The 21480-nt window shown below is 42.1% G+C and overlaps 1 protein-coding gene across 1 annotated transcript in view; it reads right to left on the reverse strand.

The window, feature by feature from the left end:
• Positions 1–21270, reverse strand: part of KLHL2 (kelch like family member 2) — a 132406-nt gene extending 111136 nt beyond the window's left edge. The window contains exons 1-2 of the mRNA XM_036764129.1: positions 20522–21270; positions 4418–4543 (exon numbers count right to left, since the gene is read on the reverse strand). Of these exons, the coding sequence (XP_036620024.1) occupies positions 4418–4543; positions 20522–20547 (152 nt within the window). The 5' untranslated portion in view covers positions 20548–21270. The remainder of the gene's footprint in view (positions 1–4417; positions 4544–20521) is intronic.
• Between the last annotated feature and the right edge of the window lie 210 nt (positions 21271–21480).

The raw sequence follows: 21480 nt of genomic DNA on the forward strand, positions 1-21480 counted from the left end.
ATCAGAGAAAACTGGGGAGCCTTGGATGAACTGAGACAGAGGAGCATGAGCAGAACCAGGAGAACCATTTAAACAGCAACCAGAACACTGAGAAGACAAGCTCTGAAGGACTTAAGAGCTCAATCATTTCAATGACCTCCAATGAGTGGCTCCAATGATGGCCTTAAGATGCAGAATGAGAGGATTTTGGGACATGGGCAGTGGGGATTTGTCTTGCTTGGCTCTGTATATTTATTCCTGGGTATTGTTTTTCTATTTTTTTCCCCCACAGGCAGGCGTACTGTTATGTGGGAGGCAAAAACAAATGCTTTTTTAATTGAAAAAACAAAATATAAATTAAAAATAAAGAAAATAAGGGAGCTGATCTGTAGAACATGTCTCCTTCTGCAACGCCTCCCCCTCTCCCTACCCCCCACTTAGAGATCAGAATCTGGAGAATCTTCTGTAAGTAGAGAAGGGGAAGTTGTCCCTTCCCAGAAGCCAGGAAATCACTTTCAGCTACCACCACCCTGACTAGCGGAAGTTGTTGCAAGGGCAGGAAGTAACTAATGAGTTTCAGCTGCGCAACAAATAGCAAATTTCAGAGATTTCCATGTTAAGTTTTGAGAAGCACTCAAAACAGATGACAAGGGGCAAGGTGGGAAATTTCTTGGCGGTATGGAGATAGACCACAGAGCCCCTAAGATTGGTGAGTGTGGACTGAAGTTTGGACCTAGAGTCAAGAAAGACGAGTTCAAACCCAGTTTCGAATACTTGCTAGCTGTGTTAACCTCATTTTTTTTCATTTGTAAAATGGGAAAATAATAGCACCTACCTCCCAGGGCTGTTGTAAGGATCGTGAGATGATTGGCTTAGCACACTACCTAGGCACACAAAAAGCACCACATAAATGTTAGCTGTTGTTGTTGTTAGCTATGTGACCCTAGGCCATTTCAACCTTCTGTACCTCAGTTTCATCCTCAGGAAAATGAGGGAGATGGACTCCATCTCTAAGGCCCCTTCCAGTTCTAAATCTATGACCCCCATGAAATGACATTAGTTCTAACAGTCTAAAACCAATTTATTTTCTATAACAGAATAATCTTATGATAAATCTGAAAATGCTATTGCTTTTCTACCCTATTGGAGAGGCTGTGTTCTGACATCTTACTGACAGCCTAGGGGATGTAATTCACACAGTTTCTCTTTGGGGAGTCAGCATCCTTCACTTACATTGAGAAGCTCGAGAAGTGACGATTAGTGTGACTGACCTGAATTCGGGACATGGGTACTGTTCAATATCTTTACCCTAAGTACCTGAAATGGGGCAGAAATGGTGCTCCCGGTGTGGAGAAAGCTAAGACACAGCTTCACACGGAGGAAAATTTATGAGAAACCTAGCAGACTTAATGAGTCCCACTTCATCGAACAGAAACCTGCTCAGGCTATGGAACAGCTGAGCAAGTAATGCCCTCAGAGTCTAGCTTCCTCGTCATCAACTCTTATAAAAGCTGAACACAAGATGGGAACACCACAGGCCCAGCCTCCTCATTTTACAAATGTGGAAACTTAGGAAAAGGAACGGACTAGTTTAAGGTCACACATCAAATCAATACAAAACCGAAATTAGAACTAGTTCTACCGGCTTCCTGGCCAGCGTCCTTTCCACTGTGCTTCAGAAATAGTGGAAAAAAAAAAGGTTTATACTTCTATTAAGTTCATTCTTTCTAGGATGAAAAGGAAAAAGAGGAATGGAAAGAAGAAAGGCAGGTAGAACAGGCGGAACAAGAATTTTTAAAACACAGCGTACTGCAGCAGAATTGTTAGAAAGCTAACCTTGAAGACAAGAAGACGTGGGTTCAAATCCTCCTTCCAGCGTATACTGACTGTAAAAACCCTAGTAGGTGACAATTAAAGGAGTTGCCTACTATGGTTATACAGCCAGTATATGTCAGAAGGAAATTTGAACCCAGGTTTTCTTGGCTTCAAAGCCCTCTAAGACTATTAGCCATAGAAAAGGTCTGCATTGGTAGACAGAGTGGCTTTATGTATTATTGATGTATTTTTGCTCAATGGGAGTTGCCCAGCAAAACCTAGTTTGTACCAGACTGAATGATAAACCCAGCGAGAAACTACAGTGACAGAACTGTACAAGAGGCAGAAACCCAAGGGTAATAAGGGGAGAAGAATAGAGTAGTCTTCCAGCTTTAATGGAAAGACCTTTCCCATCCATTAAGAGGCCCATACGACCTGCTTAAGTCACATGGAAGTCTAAGTCACACGAAGCCTGTGGTGGGAGGAGCTTGCTGACCGGGTGGAACAGGAAGGGTGGAGCAGAACAGAGGAAGGTGGTCAGAGCAGTTAGAGCTAGGGGAGAGAGGGGAAGCAGGCAGGCAGCCGTGCTTTGAGTATTCATTTGTGGGGAGGGCCTGGGAATGGCGGTGCCCCCTACAGTGACAACGTGTATAAACTTCTTTGTTGCTACGATGGATTTGGCTTTCTGGTGCTTGAATAAACATTTTGGTTCCATCTTCCATATAGAGAGTCTGTTATATTTTGCAATTCAGAAATACACTGGCATATTCACAGGCACCATTGATGCTGACAGTGTTGGCAATACACCTTATTAGGGAGTTCCCTATGCCAATGAAGGGGCAGCTAGGTGGTGCGGTGGATAGAGTGCTGGATATGGAGTCGAGAAGACTCATTTTATCCTCAGATCAAATTTAGCCTCAGATGCTTACTAGCTGTGTGACCCCGGGCAAGTCACTTAACCCTGTCTGCCTCCATATCCTCATGTGTAAAATGAGCTGGAGAAAGAAACAGCAAACCACTTCAATATTTCTGCCAAGAAAATCCCAAAGGGGGTGACAAAAAAGTCAGAAACAACTGAAAATGACTAAACAACCATACCAATGAAATCACCTATCATTAGGTTTTTTTTTTTTAACTTCTTTTCAGTACCCTTCATGGCTACTCTTTTATAGTCCAAATACCTTGGCTGTTACAATAGGATTAAAAAGTGAAAGAACCCAATCAGATCTAGTGACTAGCACTTACATGAAATACATGCTATCACACCTTTTAAAGATACAAACAGGAGATATTCGTAAAGTGCTCTGCAAACCTCAAAGGTCCATAAACATGTTAGTTGTCACCATTATTTTGACAATTATTTCAATATAATTGGTTTCTTTTGTCATCTTGTGTACTTTATTTTTCACACTTAAAAACATCAGGCTGAGGAGGAGTCCATGGGCTTCACCAAACTGCCAAAAAGTTTAAAAAAAAAAAAAGGTTAAGAAACCCTGTTTTAGACAGACATCACTGGGCATATAAAACTAAGGAGGAAAAAAACAGTGCTTTTCAAAAAGCTACAATTTGATTATCCAGTTTGATTTTTCTTTGAAGCTGGAACACACTGTACTTTTAATCCCCAAAGCTTACTATGTTTTAATCACCCTGCTAAAATAATCCTTTTCTCTACTGTCAATCAATATTTTTGAAACATCTTACCAATGAGAAAGCTTTGAGAAAAAACTCTCTAGGGTTCTTTCCAGACCAAAATGTTATTTCTGTATGTTCTTGGCAATGAGTTTCAGTTGGCATTATAAAAGGAAGTCTTTAGACCAGGAGGTCTTAAGGCTTTTTGCGTCATGGACCCGTGTTATCCTGGTGAGGTCTCTGGACCCTTTCTTAGAATAGTGTTTTTGTTGTTGCTGTTCAGTTTCAATCATGTCCGACTCTTCCTGACCCCATGTGGGGTTTTCTTGGCAGACAATGGAGTGGTCTGCCATTTCCTTCTCCAGCTCATTTTATACGTAAGGAACTGAGGCAAACAGGGTGAAGTGACTTGCCCCAGGGTCACAGAGATAGTAGGTGTCTGAGGCCAGCTTTGATGAGTCTTTCTTACTCTAAGCCTGGCATTCTACCCACTGCACCACCCTAGTTGTCCTTAATGTTTTTATATGCCTAAAATATTTCATATGCATAAAATAAAATACACGATTATAAAAGAAATGAATTATGTTTAAGTACTTATCAATATATTAGGGTAAAAACAAGAAGTTCATACACCCTAGCTTAACAGCCAATGCTACTATTACTACTTAAAATATTAAATATTTTAAATAATATTAAAATATTATCCTCTTGATCCTTGTAACAGTTCTCGGAAGCAGTTGTCATCAGCCCCATTTTGTGGAGAGAGAATTAAGGATTCTCCCAGCAGGTGGGATTCAAACCCAGGTTTTCCTGAGTCTCAAAACAGCACTTTCCCACCACACCACAGTGCTTGTCCCTTTAAATTTAACAAGAGTCCTCTCTTGAAATCCGTGTATTCCCCATTCTCCTTATAACAAGAATAATAATGATGGCAAATAAGTGAAAAAGCAAGGAGAGACCCAGAGACCCAACCAGAGCTGAATGCATGTGATACCTTCTTAATTCATTCATGACTTTAAAAGCTTTCTTCATGTGCCAAGGGTTCACTGTCACCGGGCAGTGTTTTTCTGTATTATCATCTTTCGTATCCGGAGGCTTCTGGGGATTCTGCTTTGGACACCTGTAAATAAAGACAGAATAAAACCAACCAAAAATCATTACTCGAGAGAAGGTAGCTCCTGTTTCTCAAGCTTTTACATACAAAAGGTGCTGTCAAAATGCTTCACACACACACCCTCCCAGCCAAGGGGAAGGGAAGCACTAATTACATTATCCTCACGTTTAAAGGAATGTTACAGTTTAGAAGGTTATTGTACAGGCACTCTCATTCCCCAATAATATTAATCAAAATTACACTGCCTCAAAACAGTCAATGATTAAAGCAAAAAGGACCTACATGTACAAAAATATTTATAGCAGCTCTCTTTGTGGTGGCAAAGAATTGGAAATTGAGGTGATGTTCATCAATTGAGGGATGGCTGAACAAGTTGTGGTATATGAATGTAATGGAATACTATTGTTCCATAAGAAAGGATGAGCAGGTGGACTTTAGAAAAACCTGAAAAGATTTACATGAAATGATGCTGAGTGAAGTGAGCAGAACCAGGAGACCACTGTATACAGTGACTGCAATACTACATGATGACTGACTTTGTTAGACTTACCTCTTCTGAGCAATACAAAGATCTAAGACAATTCCAAAAGACTCATGATGGAAAATGCTATCCACATCCAGAGAAAAAACTGTGGAGTCTGAATGTGGATCGAAGCATACTATTTTCTGGTTTTTTTTTCCTTTCACATGGTTTTTCCCTTTTGTTCTGATTCTTCTTTCACAATATGATTAATGTGGAAATATGTGTACTATCATTGTACACGTACAGCCTTTATCAGATTGCATGCTCTCTTGGGGAGGGGAGAGAAGAGGGAGGGGGGAAATTCGGAACTCAAAATCTTCTGAAAGTGAATGTTGAAAACTAAAAATTAATTTAAAAAGCTGCCAATGATTCATGATATGAGCATATACAATTTGGTTTAGTATTTTAAAAGGTTGTGTGACAGATCAATTCCCTTTAGGACAAATTTTAAAGTAGCTACAATGTGTTTTAAGGTTTGCAAAACATTTCTCATACATAATTTCATTTGAGCTTCACAATAACCCCGCAAGGTTAATACAGTTACTAGTATATCCATTTTATTTTATTCTTTAAAAGTTTTTTGGGACTGGAACTCTCCTCACCTAGGCTGGAGGCACAGCAGTCACTCACAGAAACCACCCCATCACTAATTGACATGGGAACTTTGGCCTGGCATGAGAACTCTGACATATTCTGTTTCCAACGTGGGCCAAATGGCCTCTTCTTACGCAGCCTGGTGATCCCCTTCTCCCAGGCGGCTCACCCTATTAAGTGTGGATACCTGATCATCTATAGACCGCTGCAGCTCAGACCTCCTCAACTCAAGCAATCCACCACTCCCAATCTCTCTAGCTGCTAGGATTATTGGAGTGCGTCATGAAGCCTGGCTTTATTACGCCTATTCCACAGACGAGGTGACTTTTAAGCTAGAGAGGCTGATTCACGAACTTCCTTCTGATGGCATTTCCAACTAAGCCAAGAATGGAATCAAGCTCTGATTCCAGAAATCTGATCTAGATTTTGCTATGCCCCTCAGGGGCCCTTTAGTCAACATTTTTAGAAGAAAATCTACATTCCCGCCCCGCCCCCAATATTTCATTTCAGTGGATCTTGAATTTCATATTTTAAATGATCCAGAACGTTTCACAATTTCACATTATTACACACACACACACACACACACACACCAGCTTCCTAAGCAATCTTAAAAAGAAAAAAAAGAAAAAGGACAGTAAAAAATTAAGGTGACAAACCTAAAAAATAAAGACAAATGAATGGATGAAAATGTACTAATTACGCTTACCATGTGCCAATCACTATGCTTAACACTGGGGATACAAATACAAGCACATAAGACAATGCCTGCCCCCAGAGAGACTTACATTCTAACGAGGGATGAAACTCTATTTAGATCTATATTTCCTCCCTCACTTATTCCTCTCCACACTCCAATATGGCCGGGAAAATACATCCTTTAAATGTTTTCACATCAGTTGTCGTCGTCCCCCGCCCCCACCTTGGCCTTTCTTCTCCCCTAACGATCACCCTTCCCCTAAACAATAGCAGCTTCAGCACAGAAATTCAGTGGAAGTTTGTCAGGGAGTGGGGAGTGGAGAGCTCCTCCCCCCTGAAGTGGGCAATGTCCAGGAATTACCCTACAGAGGAGGTTTAGGAGTCCCTTGGGGACCACTGATTTGCCAATGGTTTTTCTGATAATTTTCTCTTTTGGCATGAGGGCTGCTCTACCCTCTGCAATTAAAGGAGGCCAAGAAAGGAGATGAACTTGATCTCAGGAGAGAGACAAGGGCAAAAGAGCTGGGATGCACCCACAGCCTGCACTAGCGATGAACAAAAGGGATGTCTAACGAGATTTGTTTCCATGTTGCTTACCCTCTCCCCGCCATCCAAAATTTTTCTGATTTCATCCTTTCTAGGGCCAGGAAAACAGATGAAGACAGAAATCTTCCAGAAAGCACTCAACTCAAAGAAGTTGGAAAAAAAAAATGCATGACAGTGGGAGGCCTTTCCCAGCATAGCATCCTTGTTGAGAGCTCTACTTGCAGGACTAATGTCCTCTACATAAATGTCTAGATATTATCGAATTTAAGGTGGAGGCTTATCATTCATATGCAAAAATAATTAATAAAAATGGTGCCCCTGCACTAGAACCATTAGAAAATAAAATGGGCAGAGATCAAACCTAAGATAGTTAACAGCCACATAAAACTTACATTTAGCAATGGACCCTGAAAGTGATCTCAACCCGAGGGTGCCTGCATGCTTTCTCACCCTGTAGGATTCTCATCTATCTCCTTCTATAAATCTTTTATAAAGCCTCTACCCAATGTGCCACTCACCATGCCAAAGTCTCTCTTCTGGTAGGTTGACCTTGCTAAGTTACATATGCAGTGAGTGTCCAAGGACATTTTTCCTTCCGATTAGTTCTTTTTGGAGGCAATGCTAATAATAATAATTATTTACATTTATATGGTGCTTGGAATTTTACAAACCATATTTTATACCTCTGCTGATCAATATAACAAGCATTAGAGTTAGACAATGTGAATACTATTAACCCCATTCCACAGAGGATGAAATTGAGGTTCACAGACATTACATGATTTGTCCCAGGAAGAGGCACAGCCACAATCCAGATCAAGAATTCAGTGTTCTTTGCACTTCACAGTTCAGCTCTATCTCATTTGAAAATGCTGCTTTTTTCAGGATACGTAGAATCATTTCTGACTGCCTGTATGCCATCTCACTGAATCATCCGAGGGAACGGAAACGGAGAGAAGGGACGTGAGGTTCCAGGATAAGGGTTACGGTGCAACGATGCTTTACAAAGAGAAACCTAAAACCTTCTCTCTGATTACTGTCCACTAGAAGTGAACTGATGAATAACAACCCCAAAGCTAGAAGTGGGTCTTCTGAATCTATGGTTAAGGATTGTTTTCCTCATTTGATTATGCATTAGCAGAGAGAGAAAAGATAATCCAATAGGTCCACATCTCCTTTGTATTTATGACTTTATATCAAAGTAAAGACTTAAAACTTGTATTATAATTATATATTTATTTGTTTTATCCTTACTACTGGGTTATAAACTAAGGGCAAGAAATTGTTCCATCTTTCTATCTTTAGTACTTAGCAAAGACCACAATCCACTTAAGAATTCTTCCTTGAATTGAATTAAATATACCCAAAGACCTTGGACAAGTCCATGATCCTGGACCTCAGTTTCCTCATCTGTAAAATAAGGATTTCAGATTAGTTTACATCTGCAATCATTTCCAGATGGAAATCCACATGTGCATCTAGAAGTTGGGGGCCTCAGTCATGGGTTACATTTATAATTTCTACTTATTTGTCTGTGTAGCTGCTGTGACGTTGTTCTTCCATCCCTCCACTTCTCTCCTTCCCCTCCCAAGCTCCTGGCAAGTATAAGCTCTTTGAAGGCAGCTAGCAAGCATCTGAGGCTAGATTTGAACTCAAGTCCTTTGGACTCTGGGGCTGGTTCTCTATTCACCAGCACCATACCAGGCATTCAGGAATCACTTAATAAATGTTAGTAGAATTGATCGTGGATCTACTGCACAAATTTAGATCCTGAGCTTTAGAAAGAAAGGATCCTGGCATAGAAACGATGGGTTTTCTAATACAGTCTTTGCTATTATCCACATGAAAGAACGTGAGTGCAAAGCCTGACATGTAGCCCTCAATTCACAGTATGTATAGTCTATCCAGTGGCCAGGAGCTGATCTCCATCCTCTACAAGGCGTAGCACCTTTTATGACTCTCTTTCCCATCATGAGATGTGAGACTCCCTTGTTCAAAATGAGTCACCTCACCAATAATTCCAGACACTGGCCAAGTTCATTCCCTTCAGCTTCTGCTTATCTTGCAGGAACCATCCATATTAACTCTCACTGATAAGACACTTTACAGAGCTTACCCCTCAAAATAATCCTGGTAGGTAGGAGATAGAAATATTGTCCCCCCTTTTCCAGCTGAGGGGAAAGGGAAAGAAAGAAACAGATAAAGAGGAAAAAAGAGAGAGACACAAAGAGAGTCAAAGAGAGAGGGAAGAGGGAGAAAGAGACAAAGATAGAAACAGAGAAAGAGAAAGACAGAGAGAGAGAAAGGAGAGGGAGAGAGATACAGAGACAGAAACATTAAGACAGTCACAAAGAGACAAAGCAAGGGGAGAGGAAGAGAGAGACAGAAGTGGGGGAGGGGAAGGAGAAAGAGACAGTGTGGCATAATGGATAGAGTTGACCTCAGGAACCCAAAAGACCTGGGTTCAAGTTCCACCCCTGACACATAATGGCCGTGTGGGCAAGTCACAACCTCTGAGGGCTCTAGGCGTCTCTCTAAGGCTGTTAGCTATAGAGAAGGTGCCAACTTGCACTGATAGGGGGAGTTTCCTAAACCAGTGAAAGCACATGTCTAACCCCTATCCAAATGAAGAAATTGAGACTTGGATAGATTAAATGATTTGTGCATCTAGCAAATGGTTAAGCTGAGTCTTGAATGAGGGTCTTAGGAGCCCAAGTCCAGTCCTCTCCCCACATTTCTCTGTGACTTGACATGCTGCTTATTGCTTTGAGTTCTTTCACACACTAGATTCAATGCTGGCAGACTAACTTCATGATTCAATAGGGTTAAGTGTTCCTTTTTAATGTTTGGTCAGTAGACTATGCTGGTCAGGGTATGGGGATATCTTAAGTTCTGTTAAGGACAAATACCACAGTCCTAGAAAGAGTAGAGATTCCCCTCACTTCAGAGGTCCTCACCTTCCTTTTAGAGTCGGGTAACAGAGCGATCTCACATCTTGTATTGGCTAGTCAGCCTCAGAACATCACGTATGGGCCAAAGCCAAAATACAACAAAATCCCATCCCTAACAAATTCCACCAGTCAAGGTTGCTTTACATGAAAAAGCATTGCTGGAAATTATACTGCCAGACTCCAGCAGGTGGGAACAAAGCAGAGGGGATGCCTGAGCTCTCTGCAGTGAGTTGGCAAATGAAAAGACATGATTTGAACCCAGGAGAGGGTAGTGGGAGGTACTATACATATCACCTCTCTCCTCCTGCTAGGACTGTATTGTGTTGATTTGTTTTGGCAGATGGCATTAAAGTTTAGGTAGGAAGAGGAAATTAAGATGTTTGAGGTGGTGAGCTTGATGGGAGAGACTGGAGGACTGCAGTAGGACTGAACAATACAGGTGCAAACAGCTCAGCAGTTAACTCTGCTTCCCTTTCTGCCTTCTATCTACTGTACACAATTGATCATTCTTTTCCTCAGAACTGGACAATTACAATGGGACTGAAGGATGACATTTCCTGTACAGGATAATCCTTTGTAGAGTTTATGGTAATAATATTAATAATAATAATAATAATAAAATTCACATGGAGCTTTAAGGTTTGCAAAAGAGATTTATATACTTTATAGTATGTAATAGCATGGTAGGCTCCAAGTTAGGTAGGCCTACCTGGGTTTGAATCCCACTTCAATCACTGAGCAAATCATTTATCTTCTCTGGGCCTCAGTTTCCTCATCTGTAAAAATGAGCAAGTTGGACTCACTGGCCTCTAAAATAAAACCCTCCACCTCTAAGTCTATGATCCTATGATCTCATTTGATCCTCCCTGAGATAACCACTACCGCTACACCCATTTTGGAGACAAGGAAACTGAGATGAAGGTGGTTCAATTACCAACCAGGTCAGCAAAGTACTGTTCCTATTTGCCATTAACTAGGATATTTAAAAACAAAAAACCAAAACCTGTATGCCCTGTTGTAGAAAATATAGATACACACCATCCAATTCACAATTATTTAGGGGCTGATTATCTAGTTCATAGCTATACTAACTTATTCATTTCATGGCTTCCTTTTCTACCAGTTCAGTGGCTACTCACACTTTGTGTTAAGCTGAAAAAAGGAGACCCTAATCTCAAGGAGTGTAGGATCTAGTTAGGATGGCATTTGTGAAAGAACAAAAGAAATGTCAAATATAGAATTATCCAAGTCAGCATATACTCAAGTGAGTGGTTATATCCTACATAATACAGAAATGAAAAGAATGGACAAGCCACAATGACTGCCTAGTCCCTGAAGGAATTACAGGGTTTGACCTGGCAAAGAAGAGGGAGAAGGGACAAGAAATAACACGAACAAAGGCAAGAATAAACACGTCATGCTTTGGGAAACACGGTTACTGGCCCAAAGAAATCCAGGGTTTCTGTCAGGGGCCAAAGGCACCTGATGACAGGAGGGCCGGCCTTCAGTGTCTGCCTTGAATGTGATCACTTCTGTCCCTGCTACAGGCTCATAAGTAGAACAGCAGACTGAGGGAAGCAGGATTTTGAGACAACTGATTGGACGTAAGAAGGACTGGAAGAAAAAATAGAAGAGTAGGGGCAATAACTTAGGAACTCATTCTGTGCCTCCCCACACCCTCAAATCTAATCATTTGCTAAATTTTCCAGTTATATTATTTTCAGGTCAGGCCCTCACAACTTCTCCCATCTATCTCATCTATATTGAATTCATCCTACCCATGCCTGCCCAAGCACTCTTCTTCATGCAAAGATCTGATCACATAACTGCCCTGCTCAAATGCTTCCCATGGCTTCTTAGTGGCTCTGAGAAGCCCAAACTTCTTAGCCTGACTTTCAAGGTCCCTCCACCATCAGAATGCATCCTATTATCTCACTCTATTATCCTTCACAAGCTCTATTCTTCCGGCCCAACTGAATTAATCACAATTCTATGAACACGTTATTTCCTACTTTTGTTTGCTCCCCATGTCCCATGCTTGAGCATGCCTCTGCCCCATCCCCCATTTCCACCTTCTCAAATTCTACTTATATTTCAAGACCCGGTTTCTTCCAAGCACCTTCCTCTGATCTCTGTCTTATGAACTTTCATAGCATTTTGCTTGTTAATTCTCTCATGCCCTTACAGGAATGCAAGATTGGAACCAGAAAGGACCATTTTACAGATGAAGAAACAGAGGCTTGAAAAAGGGAAATGAACTGTCCAAGGTCAAATGAATATTGAGTGACAGCTGAGATTTCCAGAATCACCACATCTGAGAGCTAAGGGCTTACTCAGTATCATCTCCAACTCATGCCTCAATAACAATGCTCTCTACAACATATCTAACGAGCAGCAACACAGTTTTTGCTTACAGACCTTCAGCGAGAAATAACCTACTACTCCTAAGGTTAGTTTTTGCTTACAGACCTTCAGCGAGAAATAACCTACTACTCCTAAGGTTAGTTTTTGCTTACAGACCTTCAGCGAGAAATAACCTACTACTCCTAAGGTTAGTTTTTGCTTACAGACCTTCAGCGAGAAATAACCTACTACCCCCCGAAGGTTTCCAGTTACTGTTCTGGAGAGATCTAATTGCTAGACGATTTCCCCTCAATATCTTAAGCTTAAAGTTGACTTTCTGAAACTTCCAGCCACCATTTCTAATTCTGTTCTCTGGGGTTGAATAAAACTACCAGTAGAAAGCACTAAAAAGAGTGGGGGAGCATGGAGTCAAAGGTCCTGTATTAGACTCTCTGATGTATCACTTGGATCCCTGCACATCCTTGGTCAAGATGGTGAACCTTCTCAGATCTCAGTGACCTTAAACACTTTTTGAACAGCAGAAAAAAAATCCCTGTCCCACATGATGGCCCTTCAAAGACTTCTTCTCTAAGTTAAACTCAATTAGATCCAATAAACATTTATTAAGTGTCTAAGATGTAGCCTGACATTGTGCTAAGTTCTGGGGATACAAAAAGAAGCAAAAGATAGTCCTTAGCCTCAGGGAGCTTACAATCTAACGGAGGAGACAATATGGAAATCTATACAATGCAAGAGGATTAACAGGAAATTAAGAGATGGAAAACACTGGAATTAACAAAGGTTGGAGAAGTCTTCCTGTAAAAAGTGGGATTTTTAGATGGGACTTAAAGGAAGGTCAGTAATCACAGTGGAAGACGGACAGTATTCCAGGGGTGGGGGACAGCCAGAGAACATGCTTGGAGTAGAGAAATGGAGGGTCTTGTTCATGGAACAAGATGGAAGAGTTAGTATTAGGGAGTAAGGTGTAAGAAGACAGGTAGGAGGGGGCTAAGTTATGAAGGCCTTTGAATGCTTTATCTGTGAGTGTCCCTCTTCAGAATACACTGTCCAGTCAACTAGCATTCAGTTAGTCACTCAAATGGCATTTATCAAGAACCTAATATGTGCCAGACGCTGTGCTAAGCCACAGGGATATAAAGTAAGGTGAAAGACAATCCCTACAGTCTTCACGAGGGAGACAACATACAAAAAGTTTGTCAATGTTCTTCCTACGCATACATGAAATGATGCAGAGCAAAATGAGTCCAACAAGGAAAACTGTTTATATATTAACAACAATACTGTAAAAACAAACAACTCTGAAAATTTTAATGACATTGATCAACATGAAAACCAACCATAATTCCAGAGGCCTGATGACAGAGTCACTTACCCCATCTCCTGAAGAAAGGTGGTGGCCTTGCGGTACCGAATGAGACATATATTTTTTGAACATGACCAATGGGAGAATTTGTTTTACTGGCCTATAAATGATGTTTTTTAATAACAAATGAGTGAGGTTCCTGGGAACAAACCACATTTTAGGAAGAGCACTGATTTTTTAAAATTAATTTTTTTTAAATAAATAAAAATTTATTTTTCTCTCTTCCCTCCAAAATGTTCCACCCCTACCACTAGAACTGGGGGAAAAAACTCTGAAAAAATACATATCAGTGTTCTTAAGCACAATACTCCAGGTTTGGGCTGACCAAGGTCCAGTACAGCAGGACTATCACTTCATCAATTCTGGATAATATACTTCTCTTGATATGGCCTAAGACCTTATTAACTTTTTTGGCTTCCATAACACATTGTTTTAACTGAAGTGAGCTTGTTTGTCCACTGAAACTCCCCGCCCCACACCCCCCCCCCCACCATTTCCGGATGAATGGTTATTTAGCCACACATCTCCTATCCTGTACTTATAAAGCTAATTTATTAAACCCAAGAATAGCCTTTACATTTATCCCTATTAAATTTTAGACTAAAAGGCAGCATGGTGTAGGAAGATCTGGGTTCAAGTATTGCCTCAGACACACTGGCTTTCAGACTTTGCACAAGCCACTTCACCTCCAGGCAATACTCCAAGGCCATAAGCTGCAGAGCAGGCATTGATCTATACTGGTAGGGAGAGTTCTTCACCAGAGGTTCCTTACACGGATGGTCCAGTTAAAAAAAGAAAATTCAAATTAACACAGTCAAACTCCAAATCCAATGCTCTTTCCATAAAACCATGCTACCTATTTGTGTCCTCAGTTTTATCACAGTTATTTGTGTCTCCGAGGACAAAGCCCTCCATGCCCACCTAACACAAAGCCAGCTCCAAAGAATTTCTGAGTTTGAATAGACTATTGCAGTAATCCAGGCACGAAGCACACAGGAAATGGGGATGATCACAGCACCCACCTCCCAAGTTTGTCATTGAGGATCAAATTTATACAATGCTTAACATGCCTTAAAGTGCTATATACCTTTATTATTACTATTATAGACTATAAAGAACATGATGACAATGGCTATCAGGGACGAGGAGAGAAATGCATGATCATTCCAAAGGTTTGAATACCAGGAACTGGGAGAATGACAGTGAAAGAAAGGGTCCCAGTGAATGGAAGATGAGTATTCAGTTTTACATATGCTAACACCATAGGTGTCCTTCCATCCTCCACCACCACCACCCAACTACTCTGATGCCTCATCTTAGGTTCTCAAAGTCTATTCTAAAAGAGCATGCAATCTGGCAAGTCCTAGCAAACTTAAGAGGGCTAAAAAATACAGGTGCAGTGAAGGTCTGGATATCTATCATTGGAGGCCCAACTCAGCTCTATTTGGAACTGCTCATCGACAGCTGGAATAACTCATGAAGGGATGGAGATCAGTATCAGTGAAGGGAAAGCAACCTTGATGAAATTGTTGGCATCTTGAAGTACTGAAGCAGGAAAGTTTGAGGTGACAGTATCCAAACAGTGGCCCTGTGGGTGGCTATAAATCTAGGCTGGAAATTTAGATGATAAGTCAAGTGTAGAAAGAGATCAGTTTATTGCAGGGGCTCTTAACCTTATTTTGGGTCATGGACCTCTTTGGCAGTCTAGTGAAGCCTACAGATCTCTTTTCAGAATATTGTTTCTATAACGCATAAAATAAAACACACAGTACGACAAAGGAAACCAGTTACACAGAAATATGGTCATCAAGGTTTTGTTTTGTTTTGTTTTTTAAGTTCATGGGCTCCAGGTGAGAAACCCTTGGCTTAGAAGATAATAGGTGAGTGAATGAGCCCTAGATGAGTAAGAGTGGGAAGAGAAGGACAGATGACTGAGGAGTAAAGCTGGGGTGGAAACACCCAAAAATAGTGGGAGGAAGAAGAAACATCAGGAAACAGAAAAGTAATGATAAGAGAGGGAGAAGAATTGGATGAGGGTAGCGTCATACACTGCAAGGAGAGGAAAGTGTTTCATAAATGCCAATAATCAGCAACACAGAAAGGACAGTATATAACTCCACGTAACCAGGCCAACTCCTCACATTTATTTATGTTGGTATCAGCTGCTGTGTATGAGAAAATTGAGTAAGACACACTCCAAGAGAAGTAATGTTTAACCCCTGCCAAAGCCCAATAGCTCAAAGTCCACAGAACTGGCTTATAAAGATGAAAAGTACCTGGGATGCAATTATCATTCCTTGCATAAAGTATCAACCTTCTTGATCTTGAGGGAGAAAGAAAAATCGAACAAGATCTTCCTAAGCATCTCTCTGTATTTCTGCAAGCAGACATAGTTAAGGAAATTTCCACCTTACTTTTCCAAAATGCCACCTGATATTCAATTAACTTGAAAAACTTTCTTGGGTGATTTCACTGAGCTGTCACTTTAAAGGAATAAAATTTGAAAGCTACTTCCTCCAGAATCTCACGCCCCTAACACTTACAGGATTGTGCTTTCTTGTCATCTCTTTCCCTCAATCATATCTTCTCAATGTGTAGGAGTTCTGGACTATCAGATGAAAGGGACCTTACGCATATCGGAGACTCATTAAAAGAAAACTAAAATAATACTTCATTAGTGCGCAAAGAGAGAAATATAAAAACTGGGGAAGTGGGCAGTATATTTACATGTCTGTGGTATTTCACTTTGCACTAGAGAAAGATGAAGTGGTGATGTAGGATGTATTTATTGTTTATTCTTGGAAATGACAAAGAGAAGAAGCAAAGCCAATGGAATAAGCAGGATTCTGCTATCGTAATAAGAAGGAGGTGCTAATAAGAAAATGTTGAGGGAGAAGAAAGCTGCCTTGCAAAGCAAGACAAAAGGACATATTTACTGTCCAAAAGGACAACTTAAGTTGACCGGTTTTCATTTACTTGTTATTCATCCCCTTCAATGTAACTGTCACAGAATCATAAGAATCTTGGTTAAGCTTCCTGGTATCAAGCCTGCTTCATTTACATACCACCTTTGTACATATCACTCTATTGGCTGAAATGCTGGTCACAGAGTCAGGAGAACCTAGGTTCTAACATAGAGCATACAATGGTAGTGTAACTTTGGGCAAAGCATTCAATCTTCCCATATCCCAGGCAATTCTCATACTTTAAGCTGCAAGGCAATGCTCCAAAATAAATAAACAGATAAATAACTACATAAGTGAAACTCTTTTAAAAGGCTTTTGCAACTTTCACTGCATGGCCCGACCAAGATCAAGTTACAGCCCAAACTCATATGCATATAATGGCTGCCAAGCCCCACCACTGTATAATTGCAACACTGCAATTACATAATTGCAAGAGAAGTCCAAAGCGATGCATATGACCATGCGTGTAAGAACAATGGTCAGAGTACCAGCAGAAGTGTAGAGCCCAATCAGAAATAGCAAGGGAACCAGAAAATGAAGAAGAACCTAGGGGCAGAAAAGATACAGGGCTGTTGAACCAAACCAAGATGGATTCATCCAAGTATTAGTGGAAGGTCATTCAACTCAACCACCACTCCAGAGGAAATGAGCTTGAAGGGCATGACAACAGAAGGCTAGGAATACAATTTCCCAGGGGGCAATGTGTAGTGGGGGTGGGAGAGGGGAGTAAAACTCTTCCCCTGGGTTTAAGTCAGAGAAAAATTGAATACCATTTCCTCTTCCTCTACAAGAATTCCTAGCTTCCTTCAAAATTCAGCTTAGGGATTACCTCTGAGAGAAGGCCTTTCCTGATATGCCCAGCTGTATATTTATACAGCTTGTATATTTATCTATATTTTGTATGTGTCCAAGTTATAATACCGTCACCTCAACAAAGGTGTTCCTTGAGAGCAAGGGAGAGTTTTGTTTTTTGTCTTTTCATGAGCAGGCACCGTAAGTAGGCTTTCAATAAATGGTTGCTGAATTGAACTGAAGTGAACTTCCACCAAGGCCAGGATCCTCTCCTGATTATTGGGCTGAATCTGACTTGCCTGTGAAGAAGCCCGTACCCAAAAGCAGCACAGACACCAACACTTTCAGCCTTGGTGCATCACTTGGGGATGGCTTCAAACTCAAAGTGAGGGGAGACAAAACAGTAGAATGGCAAGAGAGGAAGCAAAAAGGAAAAATGAAGAGAAGGGGAAAAAAGCCTTGTCGTATACCAGAGAAGTATTGGAAAGGTGAGTTAAACTAGCACATACAAAGAAAGACAGAGACAAAGGGATGTGTAGAAAGAAATTCTACAAAAAATCCCTGTCAGATACATGGCATTCTTAATTCATAATATTCAGATACAGACAAAATATAGCTTTATAATTAAATGTCGGAAACAATGAATGAATTTTGACAAGTTTGGAGTCCCCATTTTAAGAATTTTTGACCTATAGTTCAATCATTTATTGTTCAAATAGACTTAGCACCACAGAGTGTGAAAATTATGATTACTTGGCTTATCCAAAGTCAATTCATTTTAATCGGTAATTTCACTGCCTTTGTCTTAGTCCTCTTGCTTTATTTTTTCATTGTGTTTACTTTTTGGCATTTTCTATAAGCCTGCTGCCTCACCCTTAGAAACCACCTCTCTCCCCACCCTTTTCTGCTTTGCAGCATCTCAAATATATTTCTCCTTTCCTTCAGTTCCTCATGCCCCAAGGATAACAAGGGGCTTCACAAGAACCGATGTGAAGATAAAAGATTATTAAAAATCAGTCAGGGATTCCTGTATCGGCAGCCTAAGGGTGCCTGCACCAAGTCCTGCTGCTGCTTCCTAGGGTTTCGGGAGTGTTCCAGGATTCACTGAGCAATAGAAGCAAATTACTGAGACACTGGGGTTGTTATGGCAGTATCTGAGAGGCGTGCCCCACACACAAAGATGCAACAGAGCTCCCAGCCTCTCAGAAAGGGTGGCTGAAAAGAGTGCATCACCTACTTTCCTAACTAGAGACTCCATTCTAAGACCTACCCTACTCAAGCGAGAAAAAAGAGTCTGAAGACACTTTTGAGGAGGTTCCAGAAACCCAATGGTTCTCCTACAAATACACATCATCAGAAAAGTATTCAGCCCAAGCCAAAGATTCATATTTTTGCTGGAATATAGCCAAATAGTCAAGAGAAACTGGTGCAACATAACTGCCATGTAGCCAAATCCAAACTGAAAAATGATAAGAGGCCATGAATAAGCATTCATGGAAAGAGACACAGTTCTACAGAATATGGTTTGTTTGCCCTTATAAAAACTCTGGCTCAAAAGGATCTTGTTCCTTCAGACAGGTTAAACACAGGAAAGCAAAACTAAATTGCAATCTCTCAGAGTTCGGAAATTTAGTTGTGTTGAATCCCCCCACAAAGATGGCAAAGCACCTCTTGCTAAATAAAAGCAGTCATAGTTTCTACATGCCATCCCAGCTGTTAATATTTCTGAAGGACCCTTTCCTGCAGATTTGAATTGTTTTAAACAAAAACATAAGCACCTAAGGAAACAACATGCTTGTCACTCTACACGGCAAATTTGCCCAAAGCACAAAAGAAACACAAGAAACACAAAAGTCCAGTGATGTCAAGAATGCTCAAATAGTCATCTTTCAGGTACTTGGAGAAACCCCAACATTTTCATATCTATTTAGACACTGATCCTTTGGTACTATATAATATATACAGTATATAGATATATATGTATATACATATATAGAGTATTCCATCTCTGTTTCTATATTGATATATATCTATGCCTATCTATCTAGGGGGAGCGAGAGAGTATTCTTTCTGTCTTAGGGAGATAGATACAGATATGTCTACATATATCAGACTTATATATCTATCAGGTATATTCCTTTTCTTTCTCTTGGAGATATCTAGACAAATAGATAGATAGATATGGAGAATGAATATTCTCTCTATATAATGTGTGTGATATAGCTATATCTATATCTTTGTATCCCTAAGACTTACTGATATTCTTGTGTATGCATTAATGATACCTTTCTAAGGTATTAAGATATAACGCATATATATCCTAGTGTGTGTATATCTGTGTCTATATATATATATATATATACATATATATAATACACACACACACACACATATATATAACACACACATACACCCCCAAACACATAGGATATACATGTATCGCATCTCTATACCTTAAAAAGGTTATCAGTAATGCATGTACAGGCTGTCCCTAAAGTCTTAGTACAGCTTTAAGCTTTTCGAGATTAAAACCACACCATGTCTTTGGGGGCATTGTGCATTTAAGGACAATATAAACACTACTCTCTCAAGTACTCATCCATAGATGAGCTATCCCACATCTGTGCTCTTCAGTTCTGGAAAAAAGCCCCTCGTGGAGAAACCTAGGACCGCTTTCAAAGTGTCTCCGGGAAGGGCTCATCAGCTCCGCCTGGCCAGTTTGAGTTTGCAAGCTCCGGTCCCCCAGATCTGCGGGAGGTCTGCACCTTTTCCCCTTCTTCTCCCAGCCCGTTCGCCCTTCTGGGTGTCCCCTCCGACCCGCCCAGCTACTTTAGTGTCTGTCCCACTCATTTGTTTGTCCATCCATCCACGCATCCATCCATCCATCCTCACGGAACAGCCCTTCCCCCATGCTCCTAGTCTGTTCGAGCTCCGCCACAGCGGGCAGGTGGGAAGAGGCACCGCCACTCCAAGGGCGCATTGCTCTCTCCATGCGCTCTTCTCTCCCTGCCTGCCTCCTCCCTCCACGCCTCCATCCACCCGTGCCCGCCTGCCCGGCTGCCCGACCGCCGCCGCAGAGGCGCGCGCGCCCGCGCGCGTGCACACACATATACACGCACATGCACACGCACATAGACAGACAGACAGACAGACACACACACACACACACACATCCCACTCACTCACACAGGAGGCAGCAGCATCATCTCCATGGTGGCTCCTGTGGGGCTTCAGAAGGCAGGCACAGCGCACGCCCGCCAGCACCATTCCAGCCTCGAACGTCGGCACACTCCGGCCATCCGCCCGGGCGGCGGTGGCGGCGGCGGCGGCAGCGGGGGAGGGACAAGGACGACGAGGCGGGCAGCGGCACTGGACGGGACAGGGGCTGTGCACTCCGAGGGTACAGTGCACTCAGTGTCGCTCGTTCCGCATGGGCCGGAGGGACGCGCAGCCCGCCCGCGCCTCACTGGACACTACCGCTCGCAGCCTCGGCGCCTCTGGCCATCGCCGCCTCTCCGAGCCCGCCCCGTCTCCGCTTCTTCTCTTTCCTCCACGCCCTCCCCTACGTCTGTCTGTCGAGCTGTCGCTCCTGTCGTGTGAACAGCTGCTGCTGCTGTAGCTGCTGCCGCTGCTACTGCTACTGCCGCTGCCGCCGCGGCTGCCACCGAGACGGGCTGGTTCTGCCCACTTCCGGGTTCAGGCTGGGACGACGCCGACGGCTAATGACGGGCGGGTGATGCAAGCCTTGAAGTGGCTGGAGAGAGACCTCCCTCCGCGCCGCCTCTTCCTCCTCTCCTCCGCTGCGCCGAGGCTGGTTGCGACTGGGGAGGGCTGCGGGGTACCCAGGTCGGGAGAGGGGGAAGGGTTCAAAGCAGCCTTCTTAGGGTCTGATGCAATTGCTTCCCTCACCCCTCTCACCCCACCTCCCCGTGCGACGTAATCATTTGGGGGAGGAGACCCACGTCTGGAGGAGGGAGCATCTGCTCCAGCCCAGGATCGAGTGGGTCCAAAGATCATAGAATCGTAGGATTCGAGCTGGAAGGGACCTTTGAGATCATTGAATCCAATCCCTTCCTTTTACGGGGGTGGAGGTGGGAGGTGGCGAGAAAGGGAGGCCCAGAGAAGCGTTTGGCCCCTGAGAAGAT

Source organism: Trichosurus vulpecula, chromosome 6 (genome assembly GCF_011100635.1).
Source record: "Trichosurus vulpecula isolate mTriVul1 chromosome 6, mTriVul1.pri, whole genome shotgun sequence".
NCBI lineage: Eukaryota > Metazoa > Chordata > Mammalia > Diprotodontia > Phalangeridae > Trichosurus > Trichosurus vulpecula.